Source organism: Micropterus salmoides, unplaced genomic scaffold (assembly GCF_014851395.1).
Source record: "Micropterus salmoides isolate LMB-PRFRI ecotype aquatic unplaced genomic scaffold, ASM1485139v1 Ms_hic_scaffold_12, whole genome shotgun sequence".
In the NCBI taxonomy this organism is placed as follows: domain Eukaryota; kingdom Metazoa; phylum Chordata; class Actinopteri; order Centrarchiformes; family Centrarchidae; genus Micropterus; species Micropterus salmoides.
The window spans coordinates 29,621,413-29,640,582 of record NW_024040263.1 but is presented as its reverse complement, the minus strand read 5'-3'; the positions used below and the strand labels follow the sequence as shown (position 1 = coordinate 29,640,582).

The 19,170-nt window shown below is 41.3% G+C and overlaps 1 protein-coding gene across 4 annotated transcripts in view; it reads right to left on the bottom strand.

The window, feature by feature from the left end:
* Positions 1 to 19,170, bottom strand: part of rptor (regulatory associated protein of MTOR, complex 1) — a 239,276-nt gene that overhangs the window by 13,028 nt on the left and 207,078 nt on the right. Inside the window, exons 23-30 of one of the 4 annotated variants that reach the window (XM_038714432.1) lie at positions 16,266 to 16,369; positions 15,536 to 15,713; positions 15,282 to 15,392; positions 10,883 to 10,988; positions 7,482 to 7,596; positions 7,195 to 7,319; positions 6,168 to 6,293; positions 2,469 to 2,516 (exon numbers count right to left, since the gene is read on the bottom strand). In XM_038714432.1, the coding sequence (XP_038570360.1) occupies positions 2,469 to 2,516; positions 6,168 to 6,293; positions 7,195 to 7,319; positions 7,482 to 7,596; positions 10,883 to 10,988; positions 15,282 to 15,392; positions 15,536 to 15,713; positions 16,266 to 16,369 (913 nt within the window). The remainder of the gene's footprint in view (positions 1 to 2,468; positions 2,517 to 6,167; positions 6,294 to 7,194; positions 7,320 to 7,481; positions 7,597 to 10,882; positions 10,989 to 15,281; positions 15,393 to 15,535; positions 15,714 to 16,265; positions 16,370 to 19,170) is intronic. The other 3 variants (XM_038714433.1, XM_038714434.1, XM_038714435.1) reach the window with 3 other exon arrangements.

Here is a 19,170-nt window from a genome sequence, read left to right as displayed (position 1 = left end):
GACCTGACTGAACTTGCCTTGTACCCGACTTTAGACTAAGGCTATGATTTAGTTATTACTTCTTTTCAGTTACATTTGAAAAACAAACAGTTGTCTAGACCCATCGGGTTCATGTTAGGTTGCTGAACTCTAAACTTGCAGTTTTGGATCTCCTGCTATAATTGCACGTCTCTTAACAACATATATGATATGGGAACACTCTACTTGGTGTTATTCTTGACCTACAGTATACTAAAACACCTTGCTTTGCATTCCAGCTTAAGAGTCTGCCAGGAGGCTCTTATTTTCCTGAAACTTCCATGCGCCTCTCTCCCACTCCACATGAATGCCTGGTTCTAGATTTGGCAGGTTTCCAGAGGCCCAATGTTAACAAGGCACCAGGCAGTGCACCCAAATGTAGAGCAGGACACAGCATCTGCATCCCTAAAGCCAAAGAGGTCAGGGCTGCCCTACTTTCACTTATGCAGCCAAAAGAAAAGGGACAAAGAGAAAGAAATAATAGGGGGAAAAAACATCCCCACTTGAGCAACTGCAGGGCTTGGAATAAGTAGAGTGAGGGGATGGAGGTAAATGAAGGGGAAAAAACAAGTTGAAACATTATTAACAGTATGTGGATCAGAACTTAATTAGATCGGCTCTCAATCTAATCTGCAGAGATGTGAAGTCTGCGTGCTGTGCAGTAGCTGCAGGAATAGTTTCTCCAGTTTGTGCCAGCCACGGATCCCATAATTTCACTGGTTCCTCTGGAGTTTAACAGGCTGATCTCTCCGGTGAGACAGACTGAGTGGCTCAATGCTATTAAAATCGCACAGTACCGACACGCTCCCAATTAAACACTGACACCTTTGGGATCAGTGTTGTTTTTTTTTTACATGACAGAGGCCATTTTGAGGTGAAGATGAGTAATGGGGTCAATGCATGTTTGAAGAGAGAGCTCAGCTTGAGATCTATTTCGAATGAGTGGATTTCACCCATTCAAAAGCCACAAAACTACCCAAATGTACAAATTTGATTTTGATGGTCTAATAAGAGCTTAGCAACTGTAACTAGGCAGTTTCAAGTTTTGGCTTTCTCGACATACTGAAGTGGTGTCTTTGAAGCTGCAGTAAGAGGGATACTCTTAACTCTCACGCATTTAAAGAGTTTTGAGGGTGATGTCTAATAAAGACAAAAAACACAAAAGCAAAAGTGTGAGGAATGGATTGAACAGCGCCAATTTAAGCTTTAAACATTAGCATGTCCAGCACTTAGCTCATTACCGAACTACTTTAGTGTGAGGGGTTACACTCACATAAAGCTCTGTTGATGACCTGCACATGCATTGTGTAGTATTTTCCCCTCTGTGTGGAAGTCGATCCTTTGTGCTTCCAGAGTTTAGGCTAACATTAGCAGCTTTCTCCTGCTCTTTCCCGCAAGCAAACTCTCCCAGCTATACCTGAGCTAGGTTTAAGTTTGCCACGGACATCAGTTAGTCCTTAAAGCCTTTTTTTTTTCTGTGAAAACGCACGGCATGAAAAATACAAACTAGTATGTGAGCAAAGTAGCCAGATGGGGTTGTGAAATATGAGTCTGATTTTGCTTTTTCCATGTCATATTAATAACTAACACGTTCTTCTACATGGATCTTCAAATGGTGAGGATGCTGACTTTTTGCCTGGGACATCAAGGTTTAGCCTTTGGCCTCAGTCTTTTAACATAACATCCTGTAGGTAGCCACAAGTAAATATTTAGGATCACACAGGGTTCTCATTATAAGATGATACCAAATAAGGTGTAGCCGCAGTGTTTCTACTTAACAGCACCGTACTGGACAGGCGACAGGTGGTAAATGTGCGTGTCCACCCGGGTGTTATGTATACATTACTGCCGACTGGTGCTGCAGCCGATATCCAAGTATTGGCTGGGATATTGGCTGCAGCACCAGCTGGCTGCTGGGAGTGAATGCCGATTAATGCCGACTGTACCTGTTAGCGGGTGTTATTGGGGTTTTTGTCCAATAGTCATTTAAGCCAGCATATCAACAGCTAAAACTAAGAAGTCTGCTTTTGTCAAATTCTGTCAATAATCAAAAATGACAATTGAAAATTTAGAGTGGTACCTTTGCCTCCATTATCAGATGTGTCGTGCTAGAATTGAAAAGCTAGACAGGTGCTAGAATTGAAAAGCTAGACAGGTGTAACAACAATAACTAAAGCGAGCAGGGCTCAGCAATTTATTATTTATGAGAACAAGTGTCCAACTTGTTAAAGAGGGCTTGTCGGTACTTTACCCTTACTTTCATAGTGAGTCTTTTAACTTTTGGGATGACTGCTAGCAATGACGTGATGGAGCCTCACCGGACGGATGAAGTGATGAGGGCGGTGGTCGGGTGAATAAAAGAAAACAAAAAATAGGCATGCTGCCGGCTGTTCAGTGCAGCACCTTTGCTCTGGGAGTGAGGGAGTAGAGAAGAGAATGGTGACACTCACCTCCTTGCTTACTCCTGTCAAGATAGATGGAGACCCTTCTGGCCAGACCTGCGAGCGGGGGAGGGTTCACATGGAAGGGGGGAGGAGGGGAGGGAGGGAGTAGAGCGGGAACGCAACAAAGCAAGCAACAAATTAGCAAGGACCCCCCCCCAGTGCATGCAGACCCAAACAATGACACACATACACACAAGTATGCCGTGATGAGTATACAACACATGCATTCAAACAGCTGAAGGATGAACAAGGCAGCTGTTTCCCAGTGTGGCGTTTCCCAAATGACTAACAGTGATATGCTGGGATCAAAAAGTGAAAGGAGAGAGACTGAGAGAGAGCTGAGTTGCTGCCACTGCATTACAAACAGAGGCTGTGGAAGCTGCACAAGGTCCCCACCCTCCAAGCCAGCAGAATCAGAATCCTAAATCCCTTCACCACAGGGCAGAAGCTTGACTAGAGAGGACTCTGAATGTGTCTGTGCATGGGAATGAGAGTTTGAGCAAGGTCGATAGTGAAAAGGACACGCAGAAATAATTTAACTGGTCCGTTAATTTAATGACACGAAATGACGTGTGATAGCAAGAGCTCTGAGTTTTTGAGTAGGTGTATGTTTTTTTTGGGAAAACTGCTTGCTGCCTTGTTCAGCCTCTCTCGAGACGGGGAAAAACACAGAACAATATCAAAGAACGAGCAAAGAAACAACAAGCCAGACAGACAGAGAGTCTACCGAGATGGTTCACTGATGAAAAACGAAAGCATGTTATTGGACAACAGGGACGGGATGAGTGAGGACAGGTTGTGCAGGGACTGGTGTGCATAAGAGAAGTGTGTGTGTGTGTGTGTGTGTGTGTGTGTGTCTGCCAGCGTCTCCTTGAGAAACGTTCACAGTCTTGAAGCAACTGCCTACAGAGATGGGGCAGGTTTTTGGCAGCAAAAAGACGGACCTGTGTAATATTTCATTGGGTTTTAAATTATTAATGCTGCTGAGGCAATGCTAAAAATCTAAAATTTTAAATACACAAGCACAAAATTATTGAACTCTATCTTAAAGACATTCCATGCGATGGTAATAACTATAAACTGATTATTGGACCAGGAGGGGACGTGGTATGTGCGCATGCAATAGGGAAAACTCTGTGCATGTGTGTGTGTGTGAGGGAGAGATTGCAGATGTTTCTGAAGTTTCCTGCCAAGTTAAAAAAAAATTGAACACCACAAGCTGCTGGACTGTAAAACTTTTCCAGAAAAGATCTCAGTCGAGTGGCTGTTTATATTAAAATTGATGCCTCCCAGTGTAGTCTGAATGCAGAAATGACACAGCTACTGTCACTAACGACACATCCAGCATAACAAGCACACCATTAAATGTTAGTGTCTTAGTGAAAACAAGGCTGTGGCTCACTGTGGGGAGAGTCCTCCGCAAGGGAAGAGTCTCCGATTTGTGTTGTGAGAGTCAGACAGGCGGTGATGCCAGTTAAGAGTGTCGACTCTCTGCAGGTCGCCCCAGAGTTCTGGTGACTCTGTGGCTTTGTATTGATGGAGACGCATATGTGCACACAGTGTGTGGTCCACATCTCTGCACAGATATCCAGTCAGCTGAGTTGGTCAGTCACTCATCCAGTCAATTCTGCTCTTGTTGCTAACAAATCAGCCAAATATGTATTATTCTATATGTGATTTACTCTGAAAATGCAGAAGGTTGTCCACCCACACAAGACTGATGTCACATGTGCTCATGCTAGTACACTGGGTCAAGGATCATTTAAAAATCTTTTCAAACCAGACAGAAGTGTGGTAGTTAATTTATAAATGTACCAAACAGGTTGTCAAGTATTCGTAGGATCACACAATCATTCCTACAGCTGTCACAGTTTCCCTAAAAACCTCCCTGACACAGAATCGAGGGCTGAGAAACACTCAAGGCAAAAAATGTGGAGCATTGGAGAGGGTTGACAGAGAGAAGGGGTAACCTGGCAGATCACAGAAGTGGGTGGATGTCTGACAGCTGTGTACAGTGGCTGTCTGGCCTGGTTCACATATTTGCGAATAACTGCCTCACAAATTAAGGAAGTGTGTCAAGATAGAAGGTAAACACGGCAGCGAATCCACCAATGTCCACAACCCAAGTTTAAAATTATCTATATATATGCAACTCAGACACCCCCTCTGAGCAAAGAATGGCTGATAATCTACCTGTTTGTGTTCTTACATAAACTGACTTTAAATGTAGGCCTCAGAACAGGTTCAGCTTTCCTCCAACTTGCTGACATTTGACAGATATCTGATGGGAATGGAATATGTGACAGGGTAAGACTGATAACTGGCTGTAAGTTAGTGTTACATTAGTTTTGACAAATGGAACTAATTTCAGACGCCCGACTCTACAACAAATGTGGAAATAAAGTTGAACTCTGTTGAACTGCATCAGGTCAAATCAGTTACTGCAAAGACCACATGTTACACACGCTCCTGCACTTGGTCAAGTGGTCTGGCCTGTGTGTGTTCACACATACCGACAACACTGACCTGGTTCTTAAGGCAACCCCACTGTGTGCTGCTGTTTTGGACACATTGCTTGCATCACCAAAAACCTCTCACACTTGGTTACATTGCGTGCACAAGTGCACATCTATTGTAATTAGGACATATGCTGTGCAATGGCTGCATTATATATTGTATTGTCAGCTGTAGATCTCATGCTGTATTTTATGCTCTGTAAATGATTGTATGTTGTTACTCAAATGTAAGTCGCTTTGGATAAAAGCGGCTGCCAAATGAGTAAATGTAAGTGTAAATGTAATGGAAATATACTCTTGCTGGGTTTGATGGGGCTGGTGATCTCTTCTAATAACCTCATGGTTACTGTGCAACATGTTTAAGTTTGAACTAATGAACTAATGCACTCCTAAATCCAGGCTTCATGAGGGTTACAATCTTACATTTATATTGAAACAGTTTAATAGAGGTCTTAGTGCAGTGTTTCTGTAAGCCAGCCTATAAATAATAACTTATACATAACTTCAATTATTTTTAATGTAGCCTGCTAAAATGAATTTTGCTAAATTAAACGTATTATGTAACAAAGGCTGCGTGTATATTAAAAGATTCTGTTGCAGGATTTAATTTTCATAATCAACACAACGCGTTTATCTGGACAAAGAGCAAATATAATATATATAATAATTGGTAAGCTAAGCACTTAAAGACTCTTCAGGCAAACCTAGTGTGTTTGAGTTTCTATGAGTTTTAGCCTTTAGTTGGAAACTCACATTCACAGGGCAATGTAACTTTTGAAAGAAGGAATAACATTCTTCGTTTAACAAGTGAAAAGCTAAATTCATAAAGAGTAAAACACTTTGCATTTTACTGCTACAGCCTTAAATGGTTTGGTATGACCAGTAGCTTATGTTAGCTAATGTTAGCAAACTTTAGGTAGATACATAACGGAGTCGGCTCAGATGTTCCATAAAGCTACTGCAGTTAAAAGTTGTAGGATTTAAAACTGGATGGTTCAATAAAGCACTGGAAAACGAGAAATTTCAGAAACTCTGCTACTACCCTGGCTTCTCTGTAGGAGGCGAGGTGTGGAAGTGTGACGGGGTTGGGATGAACAGTGTGGCAGTCGGCGAGTTACTACAGGAAGTACTGTGGAAGTATGGTTGGGTGGAGGGGTGGCAGATAGTAAAATAGAGCATTGATCTTTACTGTGAGCGCTGGCGGAGGGCTGACCTCTGGTAGTGGGCAGCATGTCCGAAAGGCCCTGCCACGCCGTCACCATCTCCGGGTTCTTCTGGTCGGCAAAGTTCTTCCAGATACGTAACGCTCCGTCATCTGGAGACAGGGGAGGGGTGGGGTTGAAAGATACAGAGAGGGAAGTGAAAGATTAGGAATCGATCCAATGTGGAGCAAAGGTTAAGGCCAGCAGAACCCAACACTTATTGTTTTCTTAATGGATTTGGAACAGCACGTTGTCCTGTGCAGATTTGATGAAAATCTTGAAGTAAGAGTCTTTCAAAACATGCAACACACAGCGTGACTTGAAAATGAACACACACACACACACAAAGGAATCAATAGAGAATGTAGAGCAGCATCATAAAAGGTTCGTTGTTTGCGAGTGTCTTGTCAGTGAGAAACAAGGTGATGCAAAAGTCTCTAACGCTAAAAAACCTCAGTCTGAACAGCGTAGCTGAATCACAGCTAAGACACCGAGCTTCACGGTAAACACGTCCATGAACTCTTATGAGAAAGATATTACAACACATAAAAGTCTTCACTTGATCTTACAACCACTGTCCTCCCTGATATCCCTCACAGCATGACTGAAAAGATGAATAAGTGCACATGATATTTTGATGAGATTATCCCTGAGCTTTTATCAAGGTTTCAGGAGGTGTGCAATAGAAAATAGCATTCACGTGTTTGAATGCAGACTTGTTTTCTACAGTTCCTATGGTTTATGAAGATAAAGCCATGGAGGGTAATTGCTTTATTTTGTCGATAAATGATGAAGAATACATGAGTGCTTTGTGTTTGTGGGGATAAGAGTCAAGTGTTTAAGGCTTGCTGCTGCTACAAATGAGTCTCACTGTGATTTCTGCTGTGCTGGTGGGCGTGAACATTTGAGATGCTCACTCAAAGAATATTCTACTAATTTATTACTTGAATTTTTGCTCTTGTGTGCACTTGAGCCGTCTGTGTGTGTATTTGTGTATATGTGCGTGTTTCAAACCTGTTGCAGTGAGCAGTAATGAACAGTCATGTCCGTTCAGGTACTCCATGGCTGTTATGCGAGTGTAACGAGGGTTTCCGTTGTAGAAGTAATCCAGCCTCTCGCCCTTCTCCCAGTCCCAGAAACTAGCGCACACACACACACACACACACACACACACACACACACACAATTACACTCTAATTATTTCAAGTATGAAACTGAATCATTTGCATAATGGTCGTAAAGCTGATTTTATTTTTATTTTATTTTTTTTCCAGAGTGTGTGTGCGTTCTCTCAGTCTGACCAGATGCTGTCCTTGTCAGCCACGGCGATGCAGGTGTTGAAGGGGTGGAACTTCACAACAGACGGTACTCCAGGGTTGCGGTTGATGAATATTTGATCATCTAGACGGGAAACACCTGTAAAGTGACAGACAAGCCAGAATGGGAACAAGTGCAAAAAGGAGGAGGATTTCTTTAAACTGGAAAATCACAGGTTTGATTCCTGCCGCAGCTGGAGGGCCTCATCCTGCCATCTGTCAACCTGTGAATCTTCAGCTAGCTATAGCACGAGGCACCGGTAGAAATCGTATAACTGAATCTACCCTTTTTGGTACCTTCTTTCTAGGAAATAGCCACAACCACATACACTCACCCACAACACTCAAAATAAGCTCTCACTGTGTCCTGCTTCCTCAGCTGCCCCAGGCTCATTTGTTCCTACTTAAGATGTAAATATTTTAAAAAGTGCTCAGGAATATATACTGTAGTTTTATTTTTTTAAAGGCCAGCTGGCCACTGTAGGTTTTAGCAAACGAACTGGACAATTTCAGCTGTGGATTAATAAAAATTTGTTGCTCTAGTCAGCATTTCGGGCAGCAGGACGGTATATGTGGGATGAAGTCAAAATTAACTACAGTGCATGTGTCTTTTGTGTTGGAGGACAACAGCAGAGCTCTATAGCATAGAGGAATAAGATTTGGCTACACAGAAAATAAATGTTTTATAGCGACTCTAAACCTCTCAGTGATGATGATTAGTAAGTGTCCTAAATCTCAACTGACTGCTCACTACTGAGTAACCTCTGGAGAGTCTATGATTTAAGGAGCACTGAATGAGCTAACAAGGGAGTGATTTCAGACTCAGCCACATTTTGTGCATGTATGCTAACTTACACATTCACAGGATGTAAGAAGACAACCTTAATTACCTTCAAGTGCTGTAAATGAGGATGGCTACGTATCTAAGGATGCTCTGGGTATTTATAATTAAAATGTTTTATAATATTCTCTAAATTCAGATGAAACTTTGATTATGCCAGTGGGCAATTTGTAGATGCAAAGGGGACAGGGCAGAACAGAGGAACAACAGAACAGAACTAAATAAATAGCAATTAGGCCTTTATAAGTTATTTTTAAAACCAGAATACTGGAATAAATGAACAATTATGGTAAACACAAAGGATTACAGTATTACTAAGGTACAAAATAACAACAGAAGGACTACAGGTAAAGCAAGAAAAACGAACAAACCACGACAGTCTATGGTAGAGGACTGAAAGTGGAGTAAAATAGCTGGTTGTGTATACTTTGGCCGATTTCAGTGGAGTATAACACAGTGCCAACACGGCGATGCAACTGATAAGTTCACTGCCTTACCATATGTTGTCATGGCAACAACACATGTCGGGTTCACCAGCCTGTCCTTGGCTACCTGAACGCGCTCCTGAGACCGCCATAATGAGATGAAGAAGAATGAGGAAAAATCCATCATGAATTCATCACAGATGCAGCTGTGTTGGAAAAATATTGTAGTCGGAGGGAAAAGTAGATATGAGAAGCTGAGGCCTTTGGTTACAGGCTGAGCAAGATCATCACCATTGATTTACTTTTGTTTGTGCTGTCGATTTAGAACTACAGCAAAATCTAAATCTACCCAGAGGACTTTAGAACCGCATCAACAAGAAAAGAAAAACCAAGTCAAGTCAGGTTTACAAGTCAAATTATTTCTCAAGCACTTTTTTCCTTCTCTTATTTCTGCCTCCTTCTCACCTCCTCAGTCTCCCTCTCCCTCCATCCCACCCTTCCTCCTCCTCATCTCGTCTTGTTTCTCTCTCTGGAGGGAACAGACTGAATGAGGGCAGCCCTACTACTTCTCTCTCTTTCAAAAACCGTGAGTATAGAGGGGAATTCAATGATTTAGCAAGCAGTCAGAAAGCGAGGGAGAGACATGTTTGTGAGCCGAGGCTCTGACGCCAATTGCCTCGTGACTCTGTGTGTGTGTGTGTGTGTGTGTGAAGGGGGCTACCAATGACGTTGGCGGTGTTAGGTATTCTATTTGAGAAAGCTCTGACTTCACTTGGGGAGTCTGTGTGTATGCTGGCACCCCGGGCTCTTTAATGTGTGGGTCTGTGTGTGAGGGGAGTCGTGTGACTCACAAAGGGGTTGTTTCTGACTTTGGATCGGTTTCAATCAATCCTCTCTCATCACTGGAAATCATCTGTTCACTCACATGTCTGAAACAAAGCTGCACCATCAACACCATCACTGTTGTGTGCCTCAGTCTATCCTTTTGTGGATTTTACCCAGATTCTGCCCTCTCCAAGGCTCTAAATATGTTCAATTAAACATGATTCTGGCAAAAGCTCAGAGCTTATGCTCTGTGATCTTACCACTGTAGTCGACACTGCTGCCCGTAGGGCTACTAATCAGAAAGGACTGTTCTAAATTGTAAGGATCCTACACCGACTTATTTCTGCCCTTCAGTAATTGTGTATTCAAGTAGGTCAATCCGGCAGGTATCGGGCCTTAGACCGCTGGTGGTAAACAAAATAACCAACAGAAATATGCAGATTTTTCACTTTGTGACTACAGTCAAATACACATGCCTCAATTTCCGGAAGCAAATATTAACAATTTGGAAATAAATGTGGCTAATGCCAAAGCATTAAGCACCTTGAAACTGTGAACCTGATGAACAAAATCCAATCCCCCCCAAAAAAAAGTCCATTACCATCCATAACAAAAGCCTTTTCTTGCTGGAAATGAGGAAATGTTCAGTAAAACCAAAACAATGGGCTAAAACACTATAAAACGCTTCACAGGCTTATAGACTTGGTGATAATTGGGGGGTTGTCACTTTAAGTGACCTCATTCACATTAGACAGTCATTTAATCCATTAAATCTGTTTGTGTAAAACATATCAATTGCTTTAAATGTTCAGTGTATTAAGATTTTTACGTATTTTTCATCACGTTTTTGGAGAATAGACCTGATATCATACTTGTTCCATATTTGTGTGCTTTTTCAGACTTTTTTTTCTTCTCACACTTGTCTGACTTTATAATCTTTGTGATTTTGATGCTCTGTGCATATGTTAATCATTTTAATTTGCACATCAAAATATGCTCCACAAATAAACTTGCCTCGCCTTTTAAAAGATCTGAGACCGGTCATGTCATGTAATGCCAATGTGATTAAAACCTGGAATGAGATTTTGATAAATTATTCAACAGAATTTCCTGTAATATCTGTGCAAATGATTTCTGCATTTAAAGCTCAGGGTTCCTTTTACCTGTAAATAAGTAAGACGACTCCTCCTGTCTGACTTTTTATATATATATCAAAATTCCAGCTTGTGGTCTACAATACTATATAAATACTATTAATGTATACATCTGGGAATACAGCTGTGTGTGTGTCTAACCTCTTTGTGTGATGCCTCGGCTCTGCCTTCTCACACGACTGTTTCTCAGGAACCTCCACTGCCGCTCCATCCTCACCTGACTCTCCATGTCATGCTCCTCTGGGATCTGAAATAGTGAATTACAATAGAGGACAGAGAGAGAGCGCGAGAGAGATAAAAAATAAAGCGGAAGTATATGATAAACACTTCAGACATCATTTGCTTAAGTTATTCAGCTGCTGCCCTAGCAAATATGGTGGAAGCTCAGCCCTCTTGATGGTGCTCCTCTCCTCATTTTCCTGTCATTTAGTCCATTTTTCCCCATTATATGACTCTCAGCCCACTCTCTCCATTGCTCTTCTTGACTAGAGATGCCAGAAGTCTTCTCTGGATATTTAGTGTTCATTGTTCTGGGGTCTCTGATGTATCCTCACAGAAGGGATAAACAATGCATAAGGAATAAGGCAGAAACTAATAGAATTTGTGTGGGATTTTTTAAACATGAGGGCAGACCCATGCTACATGTATTAGCGATGTGCAGAACTGGCTCTCAGGGTTAGATATTGAGTTTGGTCTGACTGTTTCTCTCAGAAATACAGGCAGGTGAACAGTAAAGGTACGCTGTAGAGTTTTCTTGTAATGTCATGCTTAAATTCAGTGTTTCTTACCAGTGTGTAGCCTTGAGGCCTAACAAATGTATTGAATGCATTTCCATCCTCGTAAAACATCTGCTGATTTTGTAAGCTGCCTCTGTGTTTATGTCGGCTAGCAGTTGTCTGCTATTCCTTTCATCAATAAACAAGTAAATGGGAAAAATTTATTTGCTTTTATCGGTCTGCTAGCACTTCTGCATAGTCCATGGCTATAGCTCCAGTTGCCATATCTGAGCACAGGTTCTGGTACAGCCAAAGTCACTGTGCCCTGCTGTTGTTACCAATAAATACACTGAACAAAATCAAGATGCTGATCAGATGGCATGGGTATTGCACAGGTGTGCCTTAGGCTGGCCACAATAAAAGGCCACTCGAAAATGTGCAGTTCCATCACACAGCACAATGCCACAGATGTCGCAAGTTTTGAGGGAACGTGCAATAGGCATGCTCACTGCAGGAATGTTCACCAATACAGTGAAATTGCACTTTTGAGTGGCCTTTTATTGCGGCCAGCCTAAAGCACACCTGTGCAATACCCATGCTGTCCGATCAGCATCTTGATATGTCACACCTGTGAGCTGGATGGATTATCTCGGCAAAGGAGAAGTGCTCACTAACACATATTTTGACAGATTTGTGAACAATATTTGAGAGAAATAGACGTTTTGTGTACATAGAGAAAGTCTTAGATCTTTGAGTTCAGCTCATGATGAATGGGGGCAAAAACAAAAGTGTTGCGTTTACAATTTTGTTAAGTATAGTTCAAGCATGTCACTACTGCTAAAACCACAAAAAGTCATGTTTTACTTTTCTACCTGTGCATGGATCAAACAAAAAGATACAAGGAGTTAATTGTGGCAGGTGTTTTTCTCTACTTTGGACAAAGCCATGTTAGATCTTTCACCTCTTTTTCTAGTCTTTATGCTGAGCTAGGCTAAGTATGTCCAGACTCCAGCTAAATACTACACACAGAGACACAAGATCATCTTCTCATTTCATTCTCCAGAAGAAAGCAAATTTCTGAAATTGTTGAACTATTCCTTTAATGATTGGATCTTGGTGCTCAGGTCACAGTATGTTATGCATTATTGTGCTTATTGATCAAAGTTTTCCAACTTTTCTCATCACATTACAGGCATGGATTACTTTGCCAGCAACAATGTTAAGTGAAGCTCATGCGGTTACTTTGATAATGACATTATGCAATCACATATGATCACATCTGTTGAGCAGAGGGACAATATGAAAAGTATTAGCTTTATTAAGTCTTACGTAACAAAAAGGCCCCCACAGATTTTGTGCTGGCTTTATTTGAAGAGAACAGAATGACTCCCTTTTTTAACATGACATTAAATATGCAGATTATAATATAAAGCTGATTTATTTCATTATTCTGTTTAAAGTATTAAACTCATAAATTAAAAACTTGTACATTGTTATTGCTATCAACACAGAAAAACTAATAGTGTGTGTGAATGCTGGTGGCCAGTGTGTGCTTATTAAGCACATTTCTACAGCGAGGCCTCCCACGCACACTGAATGCTAAACAGCCTGACACACACAGCTACACTGCCATTTGAATACACTACTACAGTGTGTAATCAATATTCCTCTAATATCTTTACTCTGTGTATGTTGCTGTAACGGAAACACAACACACATTTTTACATTTTGACAGCACAGAGTGAAGCTTGTGAGTAAATATATTTGTGTATGAGATGCATGTACATTGTTGTATGTTTCTGTGAGTGTGTTGTCAAGTCAGGTTAATCTGTACATCACATAGTGTCTTTATGGCTTTATGGTTCCTGACCTGAGAGGTGGCAGATTTAGCAGTCAGACAATAGCTGACGTATTCCCCCAGCTGAGAGATACACAAAGACTGTGTATGTGTGTGTGTGCCGAGGTAAGAGCCAGCTGATACCGTAGTTCCCAAGGTTATGGTCCTGCACTGTGTTAGCTGCTAATGAAACATATAATGAGACCCTGAGGTTAAAAAAAAGTGTGTGTGTGAGAGAGACTGCTGTATGTATCTTCCACACCATATGGCCAAAACTATGTGGACAACCTTATAACATTATGCCTACACAGTACTTGATTGCTCAACATCTCATTTCAAAACCATGGGCGTTAATATGCAGCCACAACAGCCTCCACTCTTCTGAGAATGCTTTACACAAGATTTGGGAACCTGAACTTGCTCCCATTCAGCTGAAATAGCATTTGAGAGGTCGAACACTTAAACTGGGCAACAAGACCTAGACTTGATTTACTTAATCCGGTTGCACCTAAACTATAACAGAGATGTCCACATACTTTCGGTCATCTGTGTTTGTAACCATTCTCACTTTCTTTAACTCTATCACCCAATTATTAACCTGTAGCTGTGGACGTCTTTTTTTTTTTAAATCGCTCTCATGTGAAGAGAGTCTTCTACACCCCTAAAACTATAGGTGTGGATATAATCTGAAACACACACACTTTGCTCTCATGCTGCTGACACAGTGATATGATAACCTGTGTGCAGACTTCGAGGCGTAGTCTCACACACAGGGCTTTGTAATGGAGTGGAGTTTTATGGCAGCACTCAAAATTTTGCCAGCACAGCGTTCTGATTTGCGCTACGGCAAAACCCCTCCACTCCTCTTCCGCCTGCTCTCTCAGTCGTCACTCTGCTTTTCATCACCTTTTGTTGTCACTTCTGGCTCTGCCTTCCTTTCATCCTGTTCATCCTGCTGCTGTGCTCTTTATACAGTGTTTTAATTCACTTTCAACACCTGTCTTTTTCATCTTCCCCCTCTTTCACCCACACTCTCCCTCCACCTCTTTCTGCCCCTCGATGTCTTCTCTCCTCTTCATATATTTCATTTTCATCATCTCTTACTTTTCCTTTTTTTGAGCGCACGATCACCTTCCCTGCTCTTTTTGCCTCAAGCGTCTTTGTGTTGTAAATATTTTATTTGACTAAATCTACTTTTCTCTTCACTCTCTTTCTGCATCAGCCACTTTGTCTCTCATGCACACATGAATTCCTAATACTTTTCTTACTTATACGTAAAACGTTCCATTTTCTCCTCCATTTGACCCTCACGCTTGACGCTTTTAATTTTTCCCTTCTTCTTCGTTTAACCTCGACAAAATGTGCTGACACCAGTTGTTTTTCCCCTTTTTTCTCCACAGAGGATGGCATGTTTAGGATGTTCAAACAGATGGAAGTTTGATTTAATATATTTTTTTAATTCGGCACCAACTACTGTGCATAGTAAAAAGCACTTCTTTCAATCTTAATTTTCACTCGGGTGGAAGTTAAGTTATGGAGCTCCAAGAGCTCAATTATTAAGCACAGCCATCTTGTACAAGCAGCAGGTACTTTCTCACACTGCGCTTGGTCCCTAGCCTGCTGTTTTCCATAGGACTTCATTATTTTTTTTAAATACATTATAGTATAACACAGAGTCCATGTTCTCAGATGGCTCAGTCACTCCTGAAGCCATTGTAAATTATGGATTAACACAAGATGGATCTGCTCTTTTACTTCTTTAAATTCAACAAAGTGTTAGCTGCGTATCATTGAAGCAATAACTCAACCAACATGTTGCTTTAAGCTTGTTCTGTTATCACTGTGACACACAAGCTTGTGGCTTATCGTTGAATTAAAAAACACAATTCACACTTACAGTCTATGATCTGACTCACAGTGGCGTGGCAGGGTGAGAGGTGATGACTTACATGATGGATGGAAAAGAGAAGAGAGACGGTGACAATACCTTCATGACAGGCTGGGCGAAATACTTGGCGCTCCAATCACACAGGCCCGTCTGGAGGGAAGGACTGATGTAGTTCCTGTGACCTCCGGGGTCGTCCCCATCCTCAGCTGCCTGGACACACACACAAAAAATGTGCAACTTTTACTTTACTTTTATTTCACGTTAACAATGTTGCAGCAGCTGATTGCTGTTTACTGTACCAACACAATGCCCCAGTAAAACACAGGGACTCATACAGCAGGGTGTTCCTCTACCTGCTCAGGTCCCTTGTCAAACATCTTGCGAGTGCGGGGGAACTGGTGTGAGTGGGGTGCCTGCCCTCCCAATGTGGGGGTGTAGGGAGGCCGTGTGGCCGGCTGCTCTCTGGCGGGGGGTTTGGGCACCTCATTAGTCAGACTGGAGCTGCTGGTGCTGGGCATGGGAGGAGACCCGCTGAAGGAACAGAGAAATTAACATGAGGACAGGAAACAAATTGGAAGAAATTAGACATCATCAGCTTTGCCTTTTCATGTCTGTTTTAGCCTCCATTCAAGAGGAATAATTTCCACACATAAAATCCATAACCTCATTTCTGTAGTTATCATATTCATCATAAAATACCTATTTCTAGGATTTAGTATGATAATTTTTTTCTAGTTTATTATATGTTTCTGTTCAATAGCAATCCACATTATTGAATATTTTATGAAATGTCATATGTTCTAAATCTGCTGCACCCTTGAGCTCCGTAGTAACATTTGTCAGGAGCCTCTTGAAAAAGAAGTTAGGCATTTTAAGGAGTTTATCCTGCTAACGATATTTTTTCTAAGAAGTTAACATTCTTCAACTGAAGGTTCCTCCCACTGTCTACTTCATTAAATTAAATTAAGATTCTGTCTTGCCAGAAAGAAGGCTGAGTGAGCTGGATGCATGTGTTTTAGGGCTTTACTGTAATGTGTTTTCTGTATATCAACATGCTCATGTGTGCGAGAGGTTTTCCCTCACCCAGCCTGGTGGATGTGTGTTCCCTTGCTGGTGGGGCTGGCTGGGGCCGACTGAGTGAGAGAACCAGAGTCCAGGATCCTCTGAGGGCGAGCGTTCATTGTTGCCTGTTGGCAAAAAAAAGTGTGTGGTTAATTCTCCGTTGTTTAATAAAGTCATCCCACTGGAAATATGAATTTATTGGCTAAAAAGGGAGGAGGGGACGGCATTTTCAGAGACAAACCTGAGGACAGATCAGGATTAGAAGCAATACCTATTTTCTGTATATGCGCCCTGCTGTAACAGTATGTAAAAAGTCCAGCACTTTACAAAGTTTGCTTAAATTTCCAGAACTTTATCTCATTAGGCAGAGCAGGTAATATAACCTCTTCATTGTGAGTTGTCTAATGGATGCACACAAGGGAGGGGTAAACTTAATAACGACAAGGCGAAGCATCACTGATGAATAGCAGAGCTGTTGTTTACTGAAGTCAGGTGGAGAAAAAACATTGTGCAGCGTAAATCTAGTTAACACAGGCAAACACATTTTACTACCAGGGATAACCTTTCATTTGATTTCTATGCTAATTACAAAATTGCGGCAAGTATCGTCTGTTTGTGAGTGTTTCTAAAAGGCCAAGAGGAAGGGAGAAAAGTTTTTGATGCAAACTTTCCACACACATACAATCCACTGCATTTATGAGGGGGAAAATATATTAGTTACTAGAGTTAGCTGTTAGCGCTTCATTAAGAGGCAATTGGAAATTAAACAAAACAGCACTAAAACCAGCTGAAAGGGTTATTATCGTAATAGCTCGGACTCTAATCTAAGTACATTTTCAATTCAAGCACAACACAATCAATATGAGGAGAAGGAGATAAAAAGGAAAAGCAGATAAACAACTTAAGCTGATTTGTATTTTATTTTGGAAGGTGATGGTATGTAAAGACGATGGGTAGCAGCATGTGTGTGAGAAGAGAGATGTGCATGGCGGCCAACATGCAGACATTTCTTAAAGCCAAAACTGAGCTTGCAACTGCAGCATTAATCCTTCTGGAGCTCATTTAAGAGTTAGAAAGAGGTTGCGGCAAAGTGGAGCTGTACACAAGTAAAAGCTCAGACAGAAGAATCTCGTTAAAAAAAAAACAGGCAGTAGGGTGAATGAAGGGTTACCAAACCTGTCCTGCACTAAAAAGGTCACAGGTTTTATTCCCCCAACAGTCCATTAACTACCTTGTATTTTATCCATGTGTTGTAAGTCACCAGTTATGGACATTTTACCAGATGCTGATATGAATGTGAAGCTGCAAGCTCATCAATTCAAATGATTTGATTATGCAACATGTTCATGGATTATTCATCAACATTTGCAGATCATCAACATGTGGTTAACAAACATCATGCTAAGACAGGTGGGCCTCATGCCTTATCTGCTGACAAGCCTTCCAGAAAATTACATATGCAAAACTCCCACATTAGCAGGAAACGGGGTAAGCTGCTCCACACTGCGGAACAGCTTGCTCCCTCTGTTTCAATCCGCTTCCCCTCACTTCCTCCATCAGTAATTGGCTAGAAAGTGAGTCAACAGAGCAAACAAGTTAGTGTGTGTACACACACTCCATTAGCAAGGCCTCTGGTAGGACACAGGCGTAAAAGCTGATGACAGCTTAGAAAAACCTCTAAGTGTTCCTGCTTAGTTATTAAAGGTGCTTTGGAAACGATTAGCTGGGGGACAAAGTGCCACACACCGGCTTGATGTATGATGATGACATGGAAGTGGTGAAGGTGAAAGGGGATTGGTCAAGGCAGAGATGGTGGACTGGTGGAGGTGAAGATGTGGTGGGTGTCTTGGGGTAAGCGTGCGAGAAGGGATATCGGCCGAGTCAGATATAAATATAAATAAGATGATTGAAGCCTCTGTATGACCACTTATTTCCTTGAAAATAAACAAAACTGTAAGATAGGACCAAACAAAGGACTTTGTACGGTAATATTGTTTCTGAAAAATTACATCTTAAAACATTCAGATTTTAATTTTACATTTAATTTAAAAAAGAATATTAAAAATGTATTTAAAAGAAACATTTAAATGCTGACAAACATTGCGAGTGCATACACTTTTCTTTGCAACTTTACTAGTCAAACTTCAGCAGGTAGTCAAGAGACCGGACACTAGTAAAACAGGAATAAAACAACAGACCCATGACTTTCGCCCCAGCATCATGCAGTAAGAGGGGGCTATTAAAAAAGCAGTTAATGCGATCATCATCTGAGAAGCAAGTCATTTTCGATTAGGTGCTGACCTTGTTCACTTTGTTACAAATCAATAACATTTGACATTTAAAATCCTAATTAAAGGAGCTGGATTGCTAGTTAGGCTAATGTTAACACTTGTGAACTTTGGATGAATGTTCTCTGATTAAGCTGTCTGTGTGAAAGTAACAAATTAAATTGGGCTCATTAAGTTAATGATAATTAATTAACTTCAGAAAATAAGGCATTTAAAAGGTGTTTAGATTGTCATTTGGTTTTAAATGTCAAAATGTTCTTTGCCATTTTTTTTTCCACAGATAACACAGGCAGAGCTTTAATCCCTCATCACTTGTTTCCATGTCAGGATGGTATGTATGACACAAATGACACTAGTACCACAGAGTGTACATCGTGTACAGCTTGGTTGGAATCATTTCAAGCTAGACTATGATGTAGGTGTGTAACCAAAGCAAAAGAGGCGCATGTGATCTTATCACAGTCATCCAACCCCCTACAAAAAACTACTTTTGTCTGTGAGGGACCAAAGGTAACCAGGAGCGGTTCCACACCACCGGAGCGAGGCAAGCTAAGCTTGGCCTATAACTGAATGATCAACATTGACCCATGACTTGTATTTCCTCCAGAGATTGCTACCATCACCCAAAGGCCTGATTT